The 19,566-nt window shown below is 46.9% G+C and overlaps 1 protein-coding gene across 1 annotated transcript in view; it reads left to right on the top strand.

Moving 5' to 3' along the window:
* The first annotated feature begins 2,205 nt into the window (after positions 1-2,205).
* The window catches only part of LOC121276816 (hepatocyte growth factor activator-like), a 41,621-nt gene continuing 24,260 nt past the window's right edge, over positions 2,206-19,566 (top strand). Inside the window, exons 1-3 of the mRNA XM_041185360.1 lie at positions 2,206-2,398; positions 8,973-9,104; positions 12,638-12,748. Of these exons, the coding sequence (XP_041041294.1) occupies positions 2,206-2,398; positions 8,973-9,104; positions 12,638-12,748 (436 nt within the window). The remainder of the gene's footprint in view (positions 2,399-8,972; positions 9,105-12,637; positions 12,749-19,566) is intronic.

Below are 19,566 nucleotides of genomic sequence, written 5' to 3'. Positions count from 1 at the left end.
TTAATAGTACAATGAGATTACCGCCTTGCACCACCTCCTGACTGTCAGTGTCCGTAGTCCAATATTCTCCTGGCCAGCCTCAGGTTGTGGCTGCGGCAAATTGTTGGGTTTGAGTAGAGCGAGCCTCAGTCTGCATCGATATTGCTGTTGCTGGGCTGGGAGTTCTTGACACTGACACTGGGTGGTAGATGTTTAGAATTCTCTCCCCTAGGAGACAGTGGATGCTGAGACAGTTGGATCTTTCAAGACTTAGCTGGTTAGTTTTTTGTTTGGTAACAGTAGCAAGGAATATGGAGCAAAAACATATTAATGGGGTTGAAATGCAGGTCAAGAATAATCTAATTGAATGGCAGAATAGACTCAAGAGGCTAAAGGGCCTCCTCACAAGAACATAAGAAGTAGGAGCAGCAGTAGGCCTGTTGGCCTGATCTACCATTCAATACAATCGTGGCTGACCTTAGGTTTCAACTCCATTTCCCTGCCCGCTCCCCGTGTCCCTTAATTACCTGAGAGACTCTAAATCGAGCTGTCTACCCCAGCTTTAAATGTATTCAACAATGGAACATCCACAACCCCCCAAGTAGAGAATTCCAAAGATTCGCAACCCGTTTAGTCTCCTTTAGTTCCTAATGTCCACGGAATGGGAAAGACTCCATTCACCAGACCAAACGGCACTCACTCTTAAAAGCACAAAAGCGTAAAGTATATTCCTGGGAGCCACAGACTGAAAACCAAAACTGTGACCCTATTTGAAGGTCTCCTGGTCTCAACATTTATCCCTCAGCTTAACACCAATAAAACAGATTAACTGTGCAGCAGCTTTATTATTGCTGTTTGTGGGATATGTTGCTGTGGTATGGCTGTCTTCTTTACCTAAATAACAATTGGCCATACAACAAAAATGTGATTATTTGTGTGTGAGGAGCTTTCAGATATTTAGCAGCAAATGAAAGAACTGGCATTTATATAGCTCCTTTCACATCCTCCAGACATCCCGAAGTGCTTCACAACCTGTATGGTCCCTATCGTCTGGCAGTCGGTTTGTGCACAGCAAGGTCCCACAAATAGTACTGAAATAGGTAACTACAAAGGACCGGATTTTGGTGAAGGAGATGGGAAATGTGAGCTGGGAAGGTTCCCAATCCCACGGATCCGTTTCCATTAAGGGGGGCCATTTTTTCTGCCTGCCGTACTTTCGTTGTGGGGAGGCGGGTGCAGGATGGAGTCAGGCCCACCTCCTCCGGAGTCAGGCCGAAGGCGGCAACGGAGGTGGGCGTATGGGAGGGCTGAGAGGCTAGGAGGCCTGTCTCCATTTACTGGGGCTGCCAGTCCTTCAGCCCCTCACCCCTCATCCTCCTCATTGCTCACCCATTCCCCCCCGCCCCCCCAACCCCCCATGTGCCCCCATGCCACCTCCATGATTTACCAGTAGGGTTAGCTGTGGCTAAGTTGGTAGCACCCTTGACTCCAAGTGAGAAGGTTATGGGTTCAAATCCCACTCCAGGTCTTGAGCACAAAATCTAGTATTGAGAGAAATGCTGTACGCTCGGAGATACCATCTTTCAGATAAGACATTAAGCACAGCCCTTGCCTGCCCTCATCCAAAACACCATGTTGAAGGAGAGCAGGGGAGTTCTCCCCTCTGGATTATTAGCCCAGTGTCCTGGAAAATACTTATCACTCACTCAACATCACAAAAAAATTATAGCAACTTATATTTATTTCTATAGTGTCTTTAACATGCTGAAACATTCCCATGCTCCATAGGAGTAATATCACATTGTTGTTTGAGAGACCTTGCTGTACACATATTGACTGTTGTGATTTATGCATTACAACAGTGACAACACTTCACAAAGTTTAAAGCGCGTGGAGCTCCAGGGATCATGAAAGTTTTCCTTTTTTTGTTTACATTGACCTGTGAGGGAAGACAAGGCCTCAGTATAACCCCTCATCTGAAACGGTCACCACTCCCTCAGCGTTGAGTTGAAATGTCAGCCCAGATTATATGCTGAGGTCCCCGGTGGGATTTGAACCCAACGAACTTCTCATTCAGAAGGAAGGAGCTCCGCCCACTGAGCCAAACCTGGCACTCGAGGGTCTGGGGTTTGTGGCTTTCAGGTCTGGCCCCTGAAGTAAAAGGCCAGCTCGCCCACCCTCGCCCCCTCAAACGGCCACCTGGGGAGGAAGCCCCGGCTCCAAGAGATGCCAGCGAATCAGATGGCCAGCAGCCCTCTGGCTCCAGCAGCGCCGCCGCGAGTGGTGGTCACTGCTGCAAGCTGCATACTTGGTGTGGGTCTCTCCTGCCAAGGGCTAAATCCCAACTGTGGCAGGTGGAGGCCTTTAAGGGCCTCCATTAGGCCGCCAGTGGGCGGGCTTCCTGTTTCCCTGGTCACTGGTAAAATTGCAATGGGGGTGGTGGAGGTGGGGGGAGGGGAGGGGGGAGGGCGGGTAGGCAGTGGGAACGGCACCCATGGCGTGGCATCCAATTTACTGCCCTCCCCCCAGTGAACCCACCCTGTAAAATCCAGCCCAAGGAGCTGATACGAATGCAAATATATATTCTATATTCAACTGGTTAATCCTGCGGGTAGAAGGGTTCTGATTGGGCAGGAGATTCGACCAGTAACAAGTTCCCTGTATTGATTTCAGAAACTCAGACAATGATGAAGAGCCTTGGTGTTACACACTGATTGACGATAACATCTCCTGGGAGTTTTGTGACGTTCCACAGTGTCAAAAACAGGGTGAGGAAATCAAATGGTCCTTGTTTAGTTATGAACTCACTCAGCAAATTCATTGTGTGCAATGGATATCGTAGCAGCGGAAGGTCCTTGGTGAGGAGGGGGTAAGGGGGAGGGGTGACGTTCCTCAGGAGGAAGGTGAAATTGCTCAGGGTTGGGGGGCGGGTGGCAAATTTTTTCTGCAGGGGTGGCATTTCTCGGAGTTGAGGGGGTGGAATGAAGTTCTGTGTAGATCCTCCTGATTATCTGACGACTTAATTAATACCTTTTGACTGCTGTCATGGCCAGTGCAGCATTAAATACACTTCAGTTGTGGAATCCATTAGGTCAACTGCAAGCTCTTTGCAATGTTGTAAGTAATGGTAGTTTTATATATATATTTCCATTTATTCATTCACGGGTTTCGCTGGCTGGGCCAGCATTTATTGCCCATCCCTAATGCCCTTGAGAAGGTGGTGGTGAGCTGCCTTCTTAAACCACTGCAGTCCATGTGGTGTAGGTACACCCACAGTGCTGTTAGGGATTTTGACCCAGCAACAGTGAAGGAACGGCAGTGTATTTCCAAGTCAGAATGGTGAGTGACTTGAAGGTGTAGGGAGAGGCCTGAGAGTCCCTTTCGGGGTCTCACTTAGGTTCAGAGCCGTACTCTGGATGTAACAGGAGTGAGTGACTATGACAAGTAATGTGTTAAAACAACAATTTTATTGATTATTGAATAATGATTATAATAATAATGATGATAAGATGGTTATAATTGATAATATATTAACATATATATTAAAAAAAGGAAAGTAAGTAAAAGGAAAGAAAGATAACTTTATTGAAAGGAGAAAGCATTTTACATGTATCAGAAGAAGAAAGAGATTTTTCTAAAGCCCAAAGAATAACCCCAACTTAGTCTGTTCCACTACAGCACCCTAAACTGTTACATGCATTGTATATCGTTGGTACAAACATTACCAAGTTGCTGAGTACCCTATGGGTGGGTACTACGGTCAGTCACTCCATTCCTGGCCATTCCTCCCGTCTTCAGTGCTGACTATTCCATTGCGGCTGCAGTAGCGTGTCCTCGAAGCAGCGTCCCATTCAACCAAATTTCAGGATCCATTGCAGCCTTCCAAGGCCTGGTACAGTCCTTTAACAAAACAAGTCTCAGCTCTTATCAATTCTTCTTGCAGGCACTGCAAGGCCATACAGACTTCACAATATCCAATTTGTTTATGCTTCTTTTGATGGTGTCTTTCCGTCTGTCATCCTTCAAGTGTTATGTCCATCAATCGAACTTCATCTTCTGATGACCAGACTAGGTGACCACCATAAAGTTACTCACCGTCCTGCCCAGTAGTCCAAAGGTCACTGAATGCAGTAAGAAAACAAATAAACAAAAGACAACTTATTTCAGTATTCTAGCTGGAAAAATGGAAAACAAAGATGTTAGTTTAAATATCATCTGTGCATGGCCAGTCTGAAAAAAGCAAGGTCTGGGAAAACAGGTCACCACTGATTATTATTGATTAATTAATCAAAGTACAATCATAGCTGGGTTAAGATCAGTGTAAGAATTAATACAAAATAACGTTACATATTCACAATAGGCTTAAAGTGAAGAATAAAGCAGAAATAAAATGCAAAAATACAAAATTGCAAAAATTAGTGGCTGCAAGCCTACTGGCCTCAGGCCTACAGAGGGGAAATTGCAGGTGGTAGTGTTCCCATGTGTCTGCTGCCCTAGACATCCTCGATGGTAGAAGTCACGGGTTTAGAAGGTGCTTGTCAACGGATCTTTGGTGTATTGTTGCAGTGCATCTTGTAGCTGGTACACACTGCAGTGCATCGGTGGTGGAGGGAGTGAATCTGTAAGATGGTGGATGGATTGCTTTGTCCTGGATGGTGTCGAGTTGCTTGGGTGTTGCACTCATCCAGGCAAGTGGGGAGTATTCCATCACTCTCGTTAGGCTTTGGGGAGTCAGGAGGCGAGTTACCCTCTGCAGAATTCCCAGCCTCTGACCGGTTCTTGCAGCCACAGTATGTATATAGCTGGTCCAGTTCAGTTTCTGGTCAATGGTAACCTCTAGGATGTTGATATATAGGGTAATATTATACCATATAATATTATATCTTTTTTAAAAAAATTATTCTTTCATGGAAAGTGGGTGTTGCTGGCAAGGCCAGCATTTGTTGCTCATCTGTAATTGCCCTTGAACTGAGTGACTGCCGTTTCAGAGGGCAGTTAAGAGTCAACCACATTGCTGTGGGGTCTGGAGTCACATGTAGGCCAGACCAGGTAAGAATGTCAGATTTCCTTCCCTAAAGGGCATTAGTGAACAAAATGAGTTTTTCTGACAATAGATTCATGGTCACCATTACTGAAACTAGCTTCTTTAATATTCCAGACTCTATTCATTGAACTTAAATTCCACCAACTACCATGGTGAGATTTGAACTCTTGTCCCCAGCACATTATTCTGGGCCTCAGGATTGCTAGATTAGGGATATTACCACTGCACCAACATCTCCCAATAACACGTCATGGTGTTAATATTATATTTACATCATATTATTTATATCAATATTGTTAACATTATGTAATATTATATAATATTACATCAGATTATAAAATGTCAGAAAACTGTTTTTTTAAAGTACCAAGAATTACCTTATTAATTGGGTAATTGAAAACATGAAGAAGTATTTTGCCACATTTAAAGTTTGCTGTGAAATATGTATGATTCCATAATTTGTTCTTAATTTATCTAAGGAATTTCTGATGAATTTTGTCAGTGGAGTTACTGTTTCCTGTGTCACAGGGTCAGTGCCAGATATTTGATCATCAGCAAAAGAGCCAGAGGGGGAGCTGAGGAGATTATATTTTGCATAGCGCGCTGTTGTGATCTGGAATGCGCTGCCTGTTGAAAGAAGATTCACCTGTAACTTTAAAAAGGGAGTTGGATAAATGCGCCAAGGGAAAAATAATCGCGGTGGGTATGGGGAAGGAGCAGGGGGAGGGGAGCCGATTGTTTAGCTCTATCAGAGCGTCAGCACAGGTGCAACGGGCCGAGTGGCTTCCTTCTGTGTTTTCAGATTCTCAATGTTACCGGGAAAGCGAAATGGGGCAGGGTTAGTGGAGCAGCTTGCCTCTTCCTGCCCAACAATTTTGTTTGTCCTTTTATCGCCCACTTTAGAATAGGCAGAACAGCCGCGGAATTCTCGGATAACGTTTTCCTTGTTTCTCCCCACTGTGACAGGTGGGAGAGTTCTCCAACCCTGCTACTGCCCCCCCCGAACATTCAACCGGGAAAGATCTGCTCTTCAGTTTGGGGTGATTAGAGGGATAATTCCTTTTGTCCCTGCCAGGCATTTAAATAAAGCATTGTCAGTTTTAAATGGCTAATGGTATGGAACAGAAGAATTAAGCTCAAATTTAACACAAGGTTGGCTGCTATTTGGGGCGGGTGGTGTGAGGGGTATTTACTGGGGTCGGGTGGTGTGGGGGGGTGGATTTACTGGGGTTGGGCAGAATTTACTGGGGTCGGGGGGGATTTACTGGGGTCGGGTGGTGTTGGGGGGGTATTTACTGGGGTTGGGCCGTGTGGGGGGAATTTACTGCGGTCAGGTGGTGTGAGGGGTATTTACTGGGGTCGGGTGGTGTGTGGGGGTGTATTTACTGGGGTTGAGTGGTGTGGGGGGTATTTACTGGGGTTGGGTGGTGTGTGGGGGGTATTTACTGGGCTCGGGTGGTGTGGGGGGGTATTTACTGGGGTCGGGTGGTGTGGGGGGGTATTTACTGGAGTCGGGTGGTGTGGGGGGGGTATTTACTGGGGTTGGGTGGTGTGTGTGGGGGGTATTTACTGGGGTCGGGTGGTGTGGGGGGGTATTTACTGGAGTCGGGTGGTGTGGGGGGGTATTTACTGGAGTCGGGTGGTGTGGGGGGGTATATACTGGAGTCGGGTGGTGTGGGGGGGGTATTTACTGAGGTCAGGTGGTGTGTGTGGGGGTTATTTACTGGGGTCGGGTGGTGTGGGGGGGGTGTTTACTGGGGTCGGGTGGTGTGTGTCGGGGGGGTATTTACCTGGGTTGGGTGGTGTGGGGGGGTATTTACTGGGGTCGGGTGGTGTGTGTCGGGGGGGTATTTACCTGGGTTGGGTGGTGTGTGTGGGGGGTATTTACTGAGGTCGGGTGGTGTGTGGGGGGGTATTTACTGGGGTCGGGTGGTGTGGGGGGGTGGATTTACTGGGGTTGGGCAGAATTTACTGGGGTCGGGGGGGACTTACTGGGGTCGGGTGGTGTTGGGGGGGTATTTACTGGGGTTGGGCCGTGTGGGGGGAATTTACTGCGGTCAGGTGGTGTGAGGGGTATTTACTGGGGTCGGGTGGTGTGTGGGGGTGTATTTACTGGGGTTGAGTGGTGTGGGGGGGTATTTACTGATGTCGGGTGGTGTGGGTGGGTAGTTACTGGGCTCGGGTGGTGTGTGGGGGTATTTACTGGGGTCGGGTGGTGTGGGGGGGTATTTACTGATGTCGGGTGGTGTGGGGGGGTATTTACTGGGCTCGGGTGGTGTGGGGGGTATTTACTGGGGTCGGGTGGTGTGTGGGGGGTATTTACTGGGCTCGGGTGGTGTGGGGGGGTATTTACTGGGGTCGGGTGGTGTGGGGGGGTATTTACTGGAGTCGGGTGGTGTGGGGGGGTATTTACTGGAGTCGGGTGGTGTGGGGGGGGTATTTACTGGGGTTGGGTGGTGTGTGTGGGGGGTATTTACTGGGGTCGGGTGGTGTGGGGGGGTATTTACTGGAGTCGGGTGGTGTGGGGGGGTATTTACTGGAGTCGGGTGGTGTGGGGGGGTATTTACTGGAGTCGGGTGGTGTGGGGGGGTATTTACTGGAGTCGGGTGGTGTGGGGGAGGTATTTACTGAGGTCAGGTGGTGTGTGTGGGGGGTATTTACTGGGGTCGGGTGGTGTGGGGGGGGTGTTTACTGGGGTCGGGTGGTGTGTGTCGGGGGGGTATTTACCTGGGTTGGGTGGTGTGGGGGGGTATTTACTGGGGTCGGGTGGTGTGTGTCGGGCGGGTATTTACCTGGGTTGGGTGGTGTGTGTGGGGGGTATTTACTGAGGTCGGGTGGTGTGTGGGGGGGTATTTACTGGAGTCGGGTGGTGTGTGTGGGGGGTATTTACTGGGGTCAGGTGGTGTGTGGGGGGGTATTTACTGGTGTCGGGTGGTGTGTGTGGGGGGTATTTACTGGGCTTGGGTGGTGTGGGGGGTGGGTATTTACTGGGGTCGGGTGGTGTGGGGGGTATTTACTGGGGTCAGGTGGTGTGTGGGGGGTATTTACTGGGCTTGGGTGGTGTGGGGGGTATTTACTGGGGTCGGGTGGTGTGTGTCGGGGGGGTATTTACCTGGGTTGGGTGGTGTGGGGGAGGTATTTACTGGGGTCGGGTGGTGTGTGTGGGGGGGGATTTACCTGGGTTGGGTGGTGTGGGGGGTATTTACTGGGGGTCGGGTGGTGTGTGTGGGGGTGGTATTTACCTGGGTTGGGTGGTGTAGAGGGGTATTTACTGGGCTCGGGTGGTGTGGGGGGTGTATTTACTGGGCTCGGCTGGTGTGGGGGGTGGGTATTTACTGGGGTCGGGTGGTGTGGGGGGTATTTACTGGCGTCGGGTGGTGTGGGGGGTGGGTATTTACTGGCGTCGGGTGGTGTGGGGGGTATTTACTGGCGTCGGGTGGTGTGGGGGGTGGGTATTTACTGGGGTCGGGTGGTGTGTGTCATGGGGGGTATTTACCTGGGTTATGTGGTGTGGGGGGATGGTATTTACTGGGGTGCATCTCAGGGAAATGAAAATGTGGTTTCACTTTGATTTGAGAACGATAACTGAGGGTATGTCACAGGCACTAAAACCGCTTTGTTTTGAACTATACAGACCCCTGCCTTTCACATCCCTGTCAAAATGGAGGCACTTGCATCAGGGACCCTCTTCTCAACTCTTACCACTGTCGGTGCAGTGACCAGTTTACCGGGACTAACTGCCAGCAAGGTACGTGAACAGCTCCTGTTGTACATCTATTGGAGACGACGAGGTGCAATATGCACGTTGGGCACACAAGTGAATTTGATTGAACTGCCCGTCTTCCGCAAACCTTTGATTTGCATTAGATTGAGATCTAACATTCACACAACGATCCAACATTATACTGGACATTGCTTTGATTTGCTGTCTCTCTTCTCGGTGTTTCAGTGAAATGTTTTGACAGTGCCCAACACAAGTACTTCCTTATTGGAGAGCAATGGATCCAGATTGTTGAAGACCAGGTTGAAAATTGCGTGTGTTCTGACCGTGGGCCTGAGTGTCATCGCGTTCAACATGAAGGTATTATTGAGGATTTAGAACACTTCCTGTATTCAGCGTGAATTACAGTCTAATCCTTTGATGAAGGACTCCCTTCTCCCCTCACCTTCTAACAGCTATATTGATACCTGCTCCCCTACCGGCTGAAGGCCTTAATTGACATTTTCGGGTCTGCTTCTGAACATTGACTGGAGACGCTGGGATTATTCTCCTTGGAGCAGAGATAGCTAAAGGGTGATTTGATAGCGATGTTCAAAATCACAAAATTTATAGCGAAAATAAAGAGAAACCTTCCTCTGGCAGAAAAGTTGGTAACTGGAGGGCACAGATTTAAGATAATTGACAAAAGAAACAGAGGGGAGATGAGGAGAAAATATTTACACACTACGTAATTATGTTTTGGATTAGATTGTCTGAAGAGAAGTACCAGCTTTCAAAAGGGAGTTGGATAAAGATTTGAAAAGGAGAAAATTGCAGAGCTATGGGGAAAAAGCAGGAAGGGTGGAACTATTTGGATAGCTCCTACGGAGTGCCAGCACAGACACAATGGGCCGAATGGCCTCTTTCTGTGCTGTAAGATTCTATAAGTAACCTGTGCATTCTTTTTCATTTCTTCATGATATGTGGACATTTTGGCAAGGCCAGAATTTATGACCATTAAAAAGTCTAGAACATTATTCACTAACTAGATGTGAGATCCATGGCCTCCTTGACCCTCTTCCCCATGGCAATGGAAAACACATTGGCTCGTTATCAGAAATGCTAATCACTCAACTCACTCAAGGAGATCCCAAATCTCCTTTATCTTTGAAGTAAAGGGATAGTTTACAGCACAACTGTTTACAACTCAATATCTATATCACCTTGGATAAAAATAAAAAACTGCGGATGCTAGAAATCCAAAACAAAAACAGAATTACCTGGAAAAACTCAGCAGGTCTGGCAGAATCGGCGGAGAAGAAAAGAGTTGACGTTTCGAGTCCTCTTGACCCTTCAGCAGAACCATACAGACCCTGAAGGGTCTGCTGAAGGGTCATGAGGACTCGAAACGTCAACTCTTTTCTTCTCCGCCGATGCTGCCAGACCTGCTGAGTTTTTCCAGGTAATTCTGTTTTTGTTTTGGATCTATATCACCTTTTTGGGTCTTTGGGAGACTCAGGATTTTCTCATTGTAGAATTAGCATCTCCCATCATTGTCTCCAAGTGTAAATATTTGGATCTCTCTGTCAATAAAACAATGAGTTCTTTTGATCTCTAACAGCTAAACTACCCAGACTTACCATCAGGCAGCCTCCAGCACGGGCCAGGTAACCCCTTTCATTTGACCCAAAACATAATCATTTTATAAAGCAAAAGATACAGTCCAAAAAGCTAACTATCTTATAAACCTTATAATTGTAACAATATACTTGTAGAAGCTTTAAATGTCTGTTTTTATATTTCTTGCCAGTTTTCTCTCATACTCCAGTTCCTCCCTCTTAATTTTCTTGGTTGTTATCCTTTGCTGGTTTCTAAAATGTTCCCAATCTTCTGGCCTACCACTAATCTGTGCAGCATTGTACATCTTTTCCTTCAATTTGATACCATCCTTAACTTCTTTAGTTAGCCATGGATTGAGCATCCCTCTCTTCTCAGCCTAGTGGGCAGCACTCTCATCTTTGAGTCCGTAGGTTGTGTGGCCGAGTCCCACTTCAGCGACCTTGAGCACGAAAATCAGGGACAGCACTCCCAGTGCTGTGCTGAGGGAGTGCTGCATTGCTGGCGATGCTGCCTTTCAGATGAGATGTTACACTGACGGCGTGAATGCATATCCACGTAGAGCAGGGAGCTCTCCCAGTGCCTTGAAAAACACTCAGCACTGTCAACCCACCATTTGTTATTTGCATGTTCTTGCTGCACACAAATTAGTCAGCACATTTCCCTCGAATAGTCTGTACTTTGAAAGTATTTATTAGGATATGATGAGGTGCTATGTAGATGGGAATACTTCTTTAATACTTCTTCCTTTGATGACTCTGTTGTTTGTTGTGATTGTCTGAGGAAGAGGTTCAGAGCAAAGAGTCTGAACGGTAACTATGTTTTGTAGAACATAACTATGTACTGATGGATCCTACTGCTGTTACCACGATATATTCTGCTGTTGCAATCCTTGAACACCTTGAAGCAGTCTTGTATAAGTTACAAGGGAGTCTTTATTAACAAAACTTTACCATGTACACACCTACAGTAGGTATGGAGAGGACTCCATACGAGGTCCTTACACATTGCTACTCATCTCAATTCTGGCCCTAGCTCTAGGTCATGTGCCTTCTAACATCACGGCGCGGGTGGTACAGTACTCAGTCTCAAGTTAACCTACTTGTACAGATATACAAGGCTTCTTCACTCCAAGCATGAGCTATCTTCATTTAGACTACTGCTAGTCATGTGAATCCCTTTATATCATCAAGTGTTTCCCCAGTCCCACATTAACCCATTCATCCTTGAATACCTTAATACTATAGCCTCCACTACAGAGACATGAGCAATGGATCAAAGCTGACACTTTTGATGCAGCACTGAGGGAGCGTTACACTTTCAGAAGTTCTGTAGTTTGGGAGAGATGTTTAACTGAAGCCCCCGCTGCACTCTGTGGGGGACGTAAAAGATTCCATGGACACTATTCAAAGAAAAACAGGGGAGTTCTGCCCATTGTCTGGGCCAATATTTATCCCTCAGTCAGCGTCACTAAAGACAGATTATCTGGCCATTAAACATTGATGTTTGTGGGAGCTTGCTGTGTGCAAATTGTCTGCTGCATTTCCTACATTACAGCAGTGACTACGCTTCAAAGATACTTTTGGATGGATTAAAGTCATGAAAGGTGCTAGAAAAATGTAAATTGTTTTTTAAACATTGGGTACGCCACAAATGGGCTTTTCATATTTCAAAAGTATTTCATTGGTTGTAAAGCACTTTGGGACATCTCGAGCTTGTATACCAAGAAACTAAACAACACCATAAGCACACATCCAGTTTTAGTGTTCAGAGATAGCGGTGAGTTCAAAGGTCTGTACCATAAGCAGTTGCTCAAAACTGTTTATTTTCTGCACTGTCAGTGAGGATCCTTTGTCAACTTTTTTGTTCCTGGGATGTGGGCATTGCTGCCAAGGCCAGCATTTATTGGCCATCCCTAATTGCCCTTGTTCGGGGACATTTAAGAGTCAACCACATTGCTGTGGGTCTGGAATCACATGTAGGCCAGCACATTAGCTTTATATGACAACCAGCCATAGCTTCATGGTCATCCTCAGATTTTGTTTTGTAACTAAATTCAAATTTCACCATTTGCCATGGTGGGATTTGAATCCAGGTCCCCAGAGAATTACCCTGGATCTCTGGAATACCAAGCCAGTGGCAATACCTCTACCCCGTCACCTCCCCTTGACTAGCCCTCAATAAAATGAAACTCTGAAGGTGGTAAAATCTGGTTTTTGAAAACTGGATTTGATTATTATCAGAGACTATCCTGACAGCCATGTGTGTTTCTCACTGATCCTCTTGTACCTTTTCAGACTGCAAAGTTAACCAATGTCTCCAGGGCGGCGAGTGTCGAGCCATCCAGGACACAGGCGAGGTCGTTTGCTGGTGCAGTGATGGTTTTGTGGGGAAGTACTGCGATATAGGTATGCTCCTTGATTGGAACCTGCTCCCACACGTACAGGTGCTTTAATTCAACACAAAAGAGCAAAACACTGCAGAAGCTGGAAGTCTGAATTAAAAAACAGTAATTGCTGGCAATACTCGACAGGTCTGGCAGCATCTGCAGAGGGGGTAAAACAGGGTTGACATTGATGAGCTTTCACCAAAACTGGAAATGGGTTAAAGACTTAACAGGTTTTAAGCAAATGCAGGGTAAAGGGGAGAGGGGAGGAAAGAAAAAGAGGGAAAGTCTGTGTTATAGTGGAAGGCAAGAGAGATAAGTTGCGAAATAGCTAATGGTGCAAGGCAATAGGAGATGGTAAAGAGACAGTTAAAAAAGATAATTAAATAATAATTAATTTAAAATGAGTCCAGAGAAAGTGTGAATGGCAACAGCAGAATCATTGTCAACAGCAGCTCAGAGGCTAGGAATCCTGCGGTGAGTAACTCACCTCCTGACTCCCCAAAGCCTGTCCACCATCTACAAGGCACAAGTCAGGAGTGGGATGGAATACTCCCCACTTGCCTGGATGAGTGCAGCTCCCACAACACTCAAGAAGCTTGACACCATCCAGGACAAAGCAGCCCGTTTGACTGGCACCCCATCCACCACCTTCAACATTCACTCCCTCCACCATTGACGCACAGTAGCAGCAGTGTGCGTACCATCTACAAGATGCACTGCAGCAACTCACCAAGGCTCCTTCAACAGCACCTTCCAAACCCATGACCTCTACCGCCTAGGAGAGCAGATGCATGGCAAGACCACCACCTGCAAGTTTCCCTCTCTTGTGGAGATAAACAGACTCTGGAGTCTGTGAGGTTCAAATAAGTAAGGACCTTTATTCGAGCGTGCACGGGAGACACTCCTGAATCACCCAAGGGAAACTTGTCAAAAATACACAGTCTGCAGCACTCTTTTATAATTCTTTACTTCCTAACTTCATTGCAAGATCTCATTAAACAGCCACTAATCACTGATTATATTAATATATACATCATATGGTGAGTTCTTTTTTTAACCTAATCGCTGATTGACCTAATCAGTGAGTTAGACCATAGATGAAAAGCAGATCTTATCTTGTCTCTCGGTTTGAGCCTCCCCACCCTGTGTGGAATTGAATTTCCTTTCTCTCCGTCATGTTTACACAGGCTGTGCACAACTACTACTGTTCATTTCCAGAACGCTCATGAGTGAAGTATGCCATAATGCCTCTTGAGTCTGGTCTAATGTTATTAATGTATATACTGTTTATTTTAATACCCAATCTGAAATGTTCCACTTCACCTCCAAGCCACACACCATCCTCACTTGGAACTATATCGGCGTTCCTTCACTGTCACTGGGTCAAAATCCTGGACCCCCAGTGAAACTGGAGTCAATGGGAATCAGGGGGCAAACTCTCCGCTGGTTGGAGTCATACATAGCACAAAGAAAGATGGTTGTGGTTGTGGGAGGTCAATCATCTCAGCTCCAGGACATCACTGCAGGAGTTCCTCAGGGTAGTGTCCTCGGCCCAACCATCTTCAGCTGCTTCATTAATGACCTTCCTTCCATCATAAGGTCAGAAGTGGGGATGTTCACTGATGATTGCACAATGTTCAGCATCATTCACCACTCCTCAGATACTGAAGCAGTCCATGTCCAAATGCAGAAAGACCTGGACAATATCCAGGCTTGGGCTGACAAGTAGCAAGTAACATTCGCGCCACACAAGTGTCAGGCAATGACCATCTCCAACAAGAGAGAATCTGACCATCACTGGCATTACCATCATTGAATCCCCCACTATCAAGATCCTGGGGGTTACCATTGACCAGAAACTGAACTGGACTAGCCATATAAATACTGTGGCTACAAGAGTAGGTCAGAGGCTAGGAATTCTGCGGCGAGTAACTTGTCTCCTGTCTCCCCAAAGCTCCTCCACCATCTACAAGGCACAAGTCAGGAGTGTGATGGAATACTCCCCACTTGCCTGGATGAGTGCAGCTCCCACAACACTCAAGAAGCTTGACATCATCCAGGACAGATCAGCCTGCTTGATTGGCACCACATCCACAAACATTCACTCCCACCACCACCGACGCACAGTAGCAGCAGTGTGTACCATCTACAAGATGCACTGCAGGAATTCACCAAACCTCCTCAGACAGCACCTTCCAAACACACAGCCACTACCAGTTAGGAGGAAGGACAAGGGCAGCAGATGCATGGGAACACCACCACTGGAAATTCCCCTCCAAGCCACTCGCCATCCTGACTTAGAAAAATATCGCTGTTCCTTCACTCCGCTGGGTCACAATAAGACCATAAGATGTAGGAGCAGGAGTAGGCCATTCGGCCCATCGAGTCTGCTCTGCCATTCAATGAGATCTTGGCTGATCTGATAATCCTCAACTCCACTTTCCTGCCTTTCCCCATAGCCCTTGATTGCCTTACTGATTAAAAATCTGTCTATCTCAGCCTTGACTATACTTAACAACCCAACCTCTACAGCCCTCTGCAGTAAATAATTTCACAGATTCACTACCCTCTGAGGGAAGAAATTCCTCATCATCTGTTTTAAATGGGTGACCCCTTACTCTGAGATTATGCCCTCTGGTCCTAGGCTCTCCCACAAGGGGAAATAACCTCTCAGCATCTACCCTGTCAAGCCCCCTAAGAATCTTATATGTTTCAATAAGGTCACCTCTCATTCTTCTAAACTTCAATGAGTACAGGTTCAACCTACTCAACCTGTCCTCATAAGAAAATCCCTTCTTCCTCGGGATTAACCTAGTGAGCCTTCTCTGGACTGCCTCCAATACTAGTATATCTTTCCTTAGATAAGGGAACCAAAACTGTTCACAGTATTCTAGGTGTGGGCTAACTAGCGCCTTGTATAGTTTTAGCAAGACTTCCTGATTTTTATACTTCATTCCCTTTGAAAAAAAGCCAACATTTCATTTGCCTCACCTATTATTTGTTGAACTACCCCAACACCATGGGGTCTTATCTTATTAAGTAATTTTATGTGTGGTACTTATCAAATGCCTTTTGGAAATCCAAATATATTACATCTACTAGTTCTCCTTTATCTATCCTGCTTGTTACCTCCTCCAAGAATTCTAATAAATTTGTCAGGCATGATTTCCCCTTCATGAAGCCATACTGACTCTGCTTGATTAGATTATGTATTTCTAAATGTTCTGCTGTTACATCCTTTATAATAAACTCCAACATGTTCCCATTGACAGATGTTGAGCCAACTGGTCTATAGTTACCTGTTTTTTTGTCTCCCCCCCATTTTGAATAAGGGTGTAATGTTTTCCAATCCTATAGGACTTTCCCAGGCTCTGGGAAGATTACTACCAGTGCATCCACTATCTCTACAGCTATTTCCTTTAATATCCGAGGATGTAGTCAATCGGGTGATCTTGGAATCTTGAAAATCTTGGAACACCCTCCCTAACAGCGCTGTGGGTGTACCTACACCACATGGACTGCAGCGGTTCAAGAAGGCAGCTCACCACCACCTTCTCAAGGGTAATTAGGGATGGGCAATAAATGCTGGCCTGGTCAGTGATGCCCCCATCCTGCATAAGAATAAAAAAAAGTCTGAAGGAGCGGAAGCAATGGTTATAATCTGAAGTTGTTGAACCCAACATTGAGTCCAGAATGCTGTAAAATGCTGAATTGAGGGAGAAGGGGATGGTCCTTGCATTTCATTGGAACAGTGCAGGAGGCTGAGGACAGAGGGGTCAGACTGGGAGTGAGGTGGAGAATTAAGAGCTTTATTTTGTCATCCGTTGTCTATTTCCCCGAGCACAGTGACCATAACCCTGTCGCTGTCACATCACATTCCTTCCCCGGGAGTGTTTGACTCACTCAGAAGGGTCATGAGTCCTGCTCATCTGTGACCAATTAAACCTGCTTTGTTCAGAGGGTGGGGCCTCGCTTCCCTCCTCCCCCTCAACTCCGAGTGCCCCCCCCAGCCCTTTCCTGCTTGAATGAGCTGGGAAGTTGGCTGCAGGCGGGACGTCTGTCCCCTCACGCGGGAGGAAGTCCCGCCTTAGAGAGCTGCCAACCAACCCGATTGGCCAGCGGCTCTCCAGCGCCCCCCCCCCCCCCCCCTGCAGTGGCAGGAGCTGCAGTGGACAGAAGGAGAAGTGCAGGAGGGGGCCGGACCCTAAGCCCTGGCAGCGGAGGCCCAGGTAAATTCAAGGCGTCCCAGGGCGGGGAGGGTAGGGAAGGCCTGGGGGGTAGTGATGTCGGGGGTGGGGGAAGCTGGTTGCAGAAGGGAGGCCCAGAAGCTAGCAGACCTTAAGGTGGGTGTCCGACTTCAGAAGAGGGCTTCTGATGGATGCACCCCTCCCCACCGCCCCTCCTGTCCGACATGTAACTCTCTTCTTTTTCGGGTTTTCCCCCACGGAAGTTCAATCCACCCGCCAGCCTAAAAATTGAGGCTGGACGGGAAACGGCCCTTAAGCGGTCGATAATTGCAGTGCAGAGAGAGGCTGCGGCTCCTGGTCACATGATGACATCCAGGTACATGGCTCATTTGCATGTTGAGCTTCTTAAAGGGACATCACCCTGCAAGTGATATTACAACACTCCTTAAGATCTATCCTTGTTGCCTCCTTCAGTGTCTTGAAGCAGCTGCAGGACCGGGTTGCCTCCTTGAATTGGGATATGACTTCGGCAGACAAAAACGGGAAGCGAAACAAGTATAAACGAAGAGTTAAAAACATTGGGGAAACGTGAGGCTTTATTCCCTCCTCAGCGAACTCATTCGGCACAGCAGCTCTGCAATCCTGCCTCATTCGGTCGTGAATGCACTGGAGGAGGAGCCTCCACAAATATCCCCATCCCCAACGATGGGGGAACCCAGCACATCGGTGCAAAAGATGAGGCTGAAGCATGCACAACAGCCTTCAGCCAGAAGAGCCAAGTGCACGATCCAGCTCGGCCTTCTTCAGAGGTCCCCAGCATCACAGATGCCAGACTTCGGCTAATTCGGTTCACTCCGTGTGATGCCAAGAAATGGCTGAGGGCACTGGATACTGCAAAGGCCCCGACAATGGTCCGGAAATAGTGCTGAAGACTTGTGGCTCCAGAACTTGTGCGGATGTTCACTGATGTTTGCACGGTGTTCAACAACATCCACCCCGGAATGGGGTGGGGGGGTGGGAATAGAAGCGGGCTGTGGTGAGCGCTTCCACTGAGCTCCCTGAAGGCAGACAAATGCCCCCGGGAGCTGCAGACCTTCAAAATAATAAAAGAAAGCACAAAAATGCTGCAAAAAAAAAATCCATTCAGCACAATCAAGCACCTGAAATGCTGTCCCCCAGATATTTCTTTTTATTTTATTTCCTAACAGAGATTTCATCCCGACCTTGGATGAAGTTTCATCAAAAGTGTAAAGGCTGCCTGGCCGATTGGCCCATCCACCAACTGTAAGGTTGGACGGGCCACGAAAGATTGCTGATACTTGTGCCATTAAAATGGGCTTAATTGCCCGCTTAATTGTCAGTGGGTGGGGACCTGATGGCCTACATCCCAGAGTCTTAAAGGACGTGGCAGCAGAGATGGTGGATGCATTGGCTACAATATTCCAAAATTCCCTGGATTCTGGTAAGGTTGCAGTGGATTGGAAAAATGCTGATATAATGCCCTTATTCAAAAAGGGGGGTGGGGTTGCGGGGAGGCAAAAAGTAGGAGACTTTGAACCAGTTAGTTTAACATCTGTCATTGGGAAATTGTTGGAATCCATTATTAAGGAAGTAGTAATGGGGCATTTGGAAAGTCAAAATGCAATCCAACAGAGTCAGCATGGTTTTATGAAGAGTAAATCATGTTTGACTAATTTGCTAGAGTTCTTTGAAGATATGACAAGCAAAGTGGATAATGGGGATCCTGTAGATGTAGTGTATCTGGACTTCCAGAAGGCCTTTGATAAGGTGCCACACAAAAGATTAATACACAAGATAAGATCAAACGGAGTTAGGGATAATATATTAGCTTGGATAGAGGATTGGCTAACCAACAGAAAGCAGAGAGTCGGGATAAATGGGTATTTTTCTGGATGGCAAGCTGTAACTAGTGGGGTGCCACAGGGTTCGGTCCTTGGGCCCCAACTATTTACAATCTATATTAATGACTTAGGTTCAGGGATAGAAGGTACTATAACTAAATTTGCAGATGACACCAAAATAGGTGGGAAAGTAAGTTGCAATGAAGAAATAAGAAATTTACAAATGGATATGAACAGGTTAGGTGAATGGGCCAAAATTTGGCAGATGGAGTTTAATGTGGATATGTGTGAGGTTATCCATTTTGGTCGGAAGAATAAAAAGGCGACTTATTATTTAAATGGAGAGAAACTTCAGAATGCTTCAGTGCAGAGGGATCTGGGTGTCCTTGTGCATGAATCGTTGAAAGCTAGTATGCAGGTACAGCAGGTAATAAGGAAGGCAAATGGAATTTTGGCATTTATTGCTAAAGGAATAGAGTATAAAAATAGAGAAGTGTTGTTGCAACTGTACAAGCCATTGGTGAGACCGCACCTGGAGTACTGTGCACAGTTTTGGTCCCCTTACTAGAGGAAGGATGTAGTTGCACTGGAGGCAGTTCAGAGGAGGTTCACTAGGTTGATTCCAGAGATGCTGGGCTTGTCCTATGAGGAGAGATTGAGCAGTTTAGGCCTATACTCGCTAGAGTTTAGAAGGATGAGGGGAGATCTAATTGAGGTATATAAGATGCTAAAAAGGATAGACAAAGTAGACGTGGAGTGGATGTTTCCCCTTGTGGGGCGTTCTAGAA

Source organism: Carcharodon carcharias, chromosome 4, assembly GCF_017639515.1.
Source record: "Carcharodon carcharias isolate sCarCar2 chromosome 4, sCarCar2.pri, whole genome shotgun sequence".
NCBI lineage: Eukaryota > Metazoa > Chordata > Chondrichthyes > Lamniformes > Lamnidae > Carcharodon > Carcharodon carcharias.
Note: the sequence above shows the minus strand (reverse complement) of the source record. Positions and strands in the feature narration are given on the sequence as shown.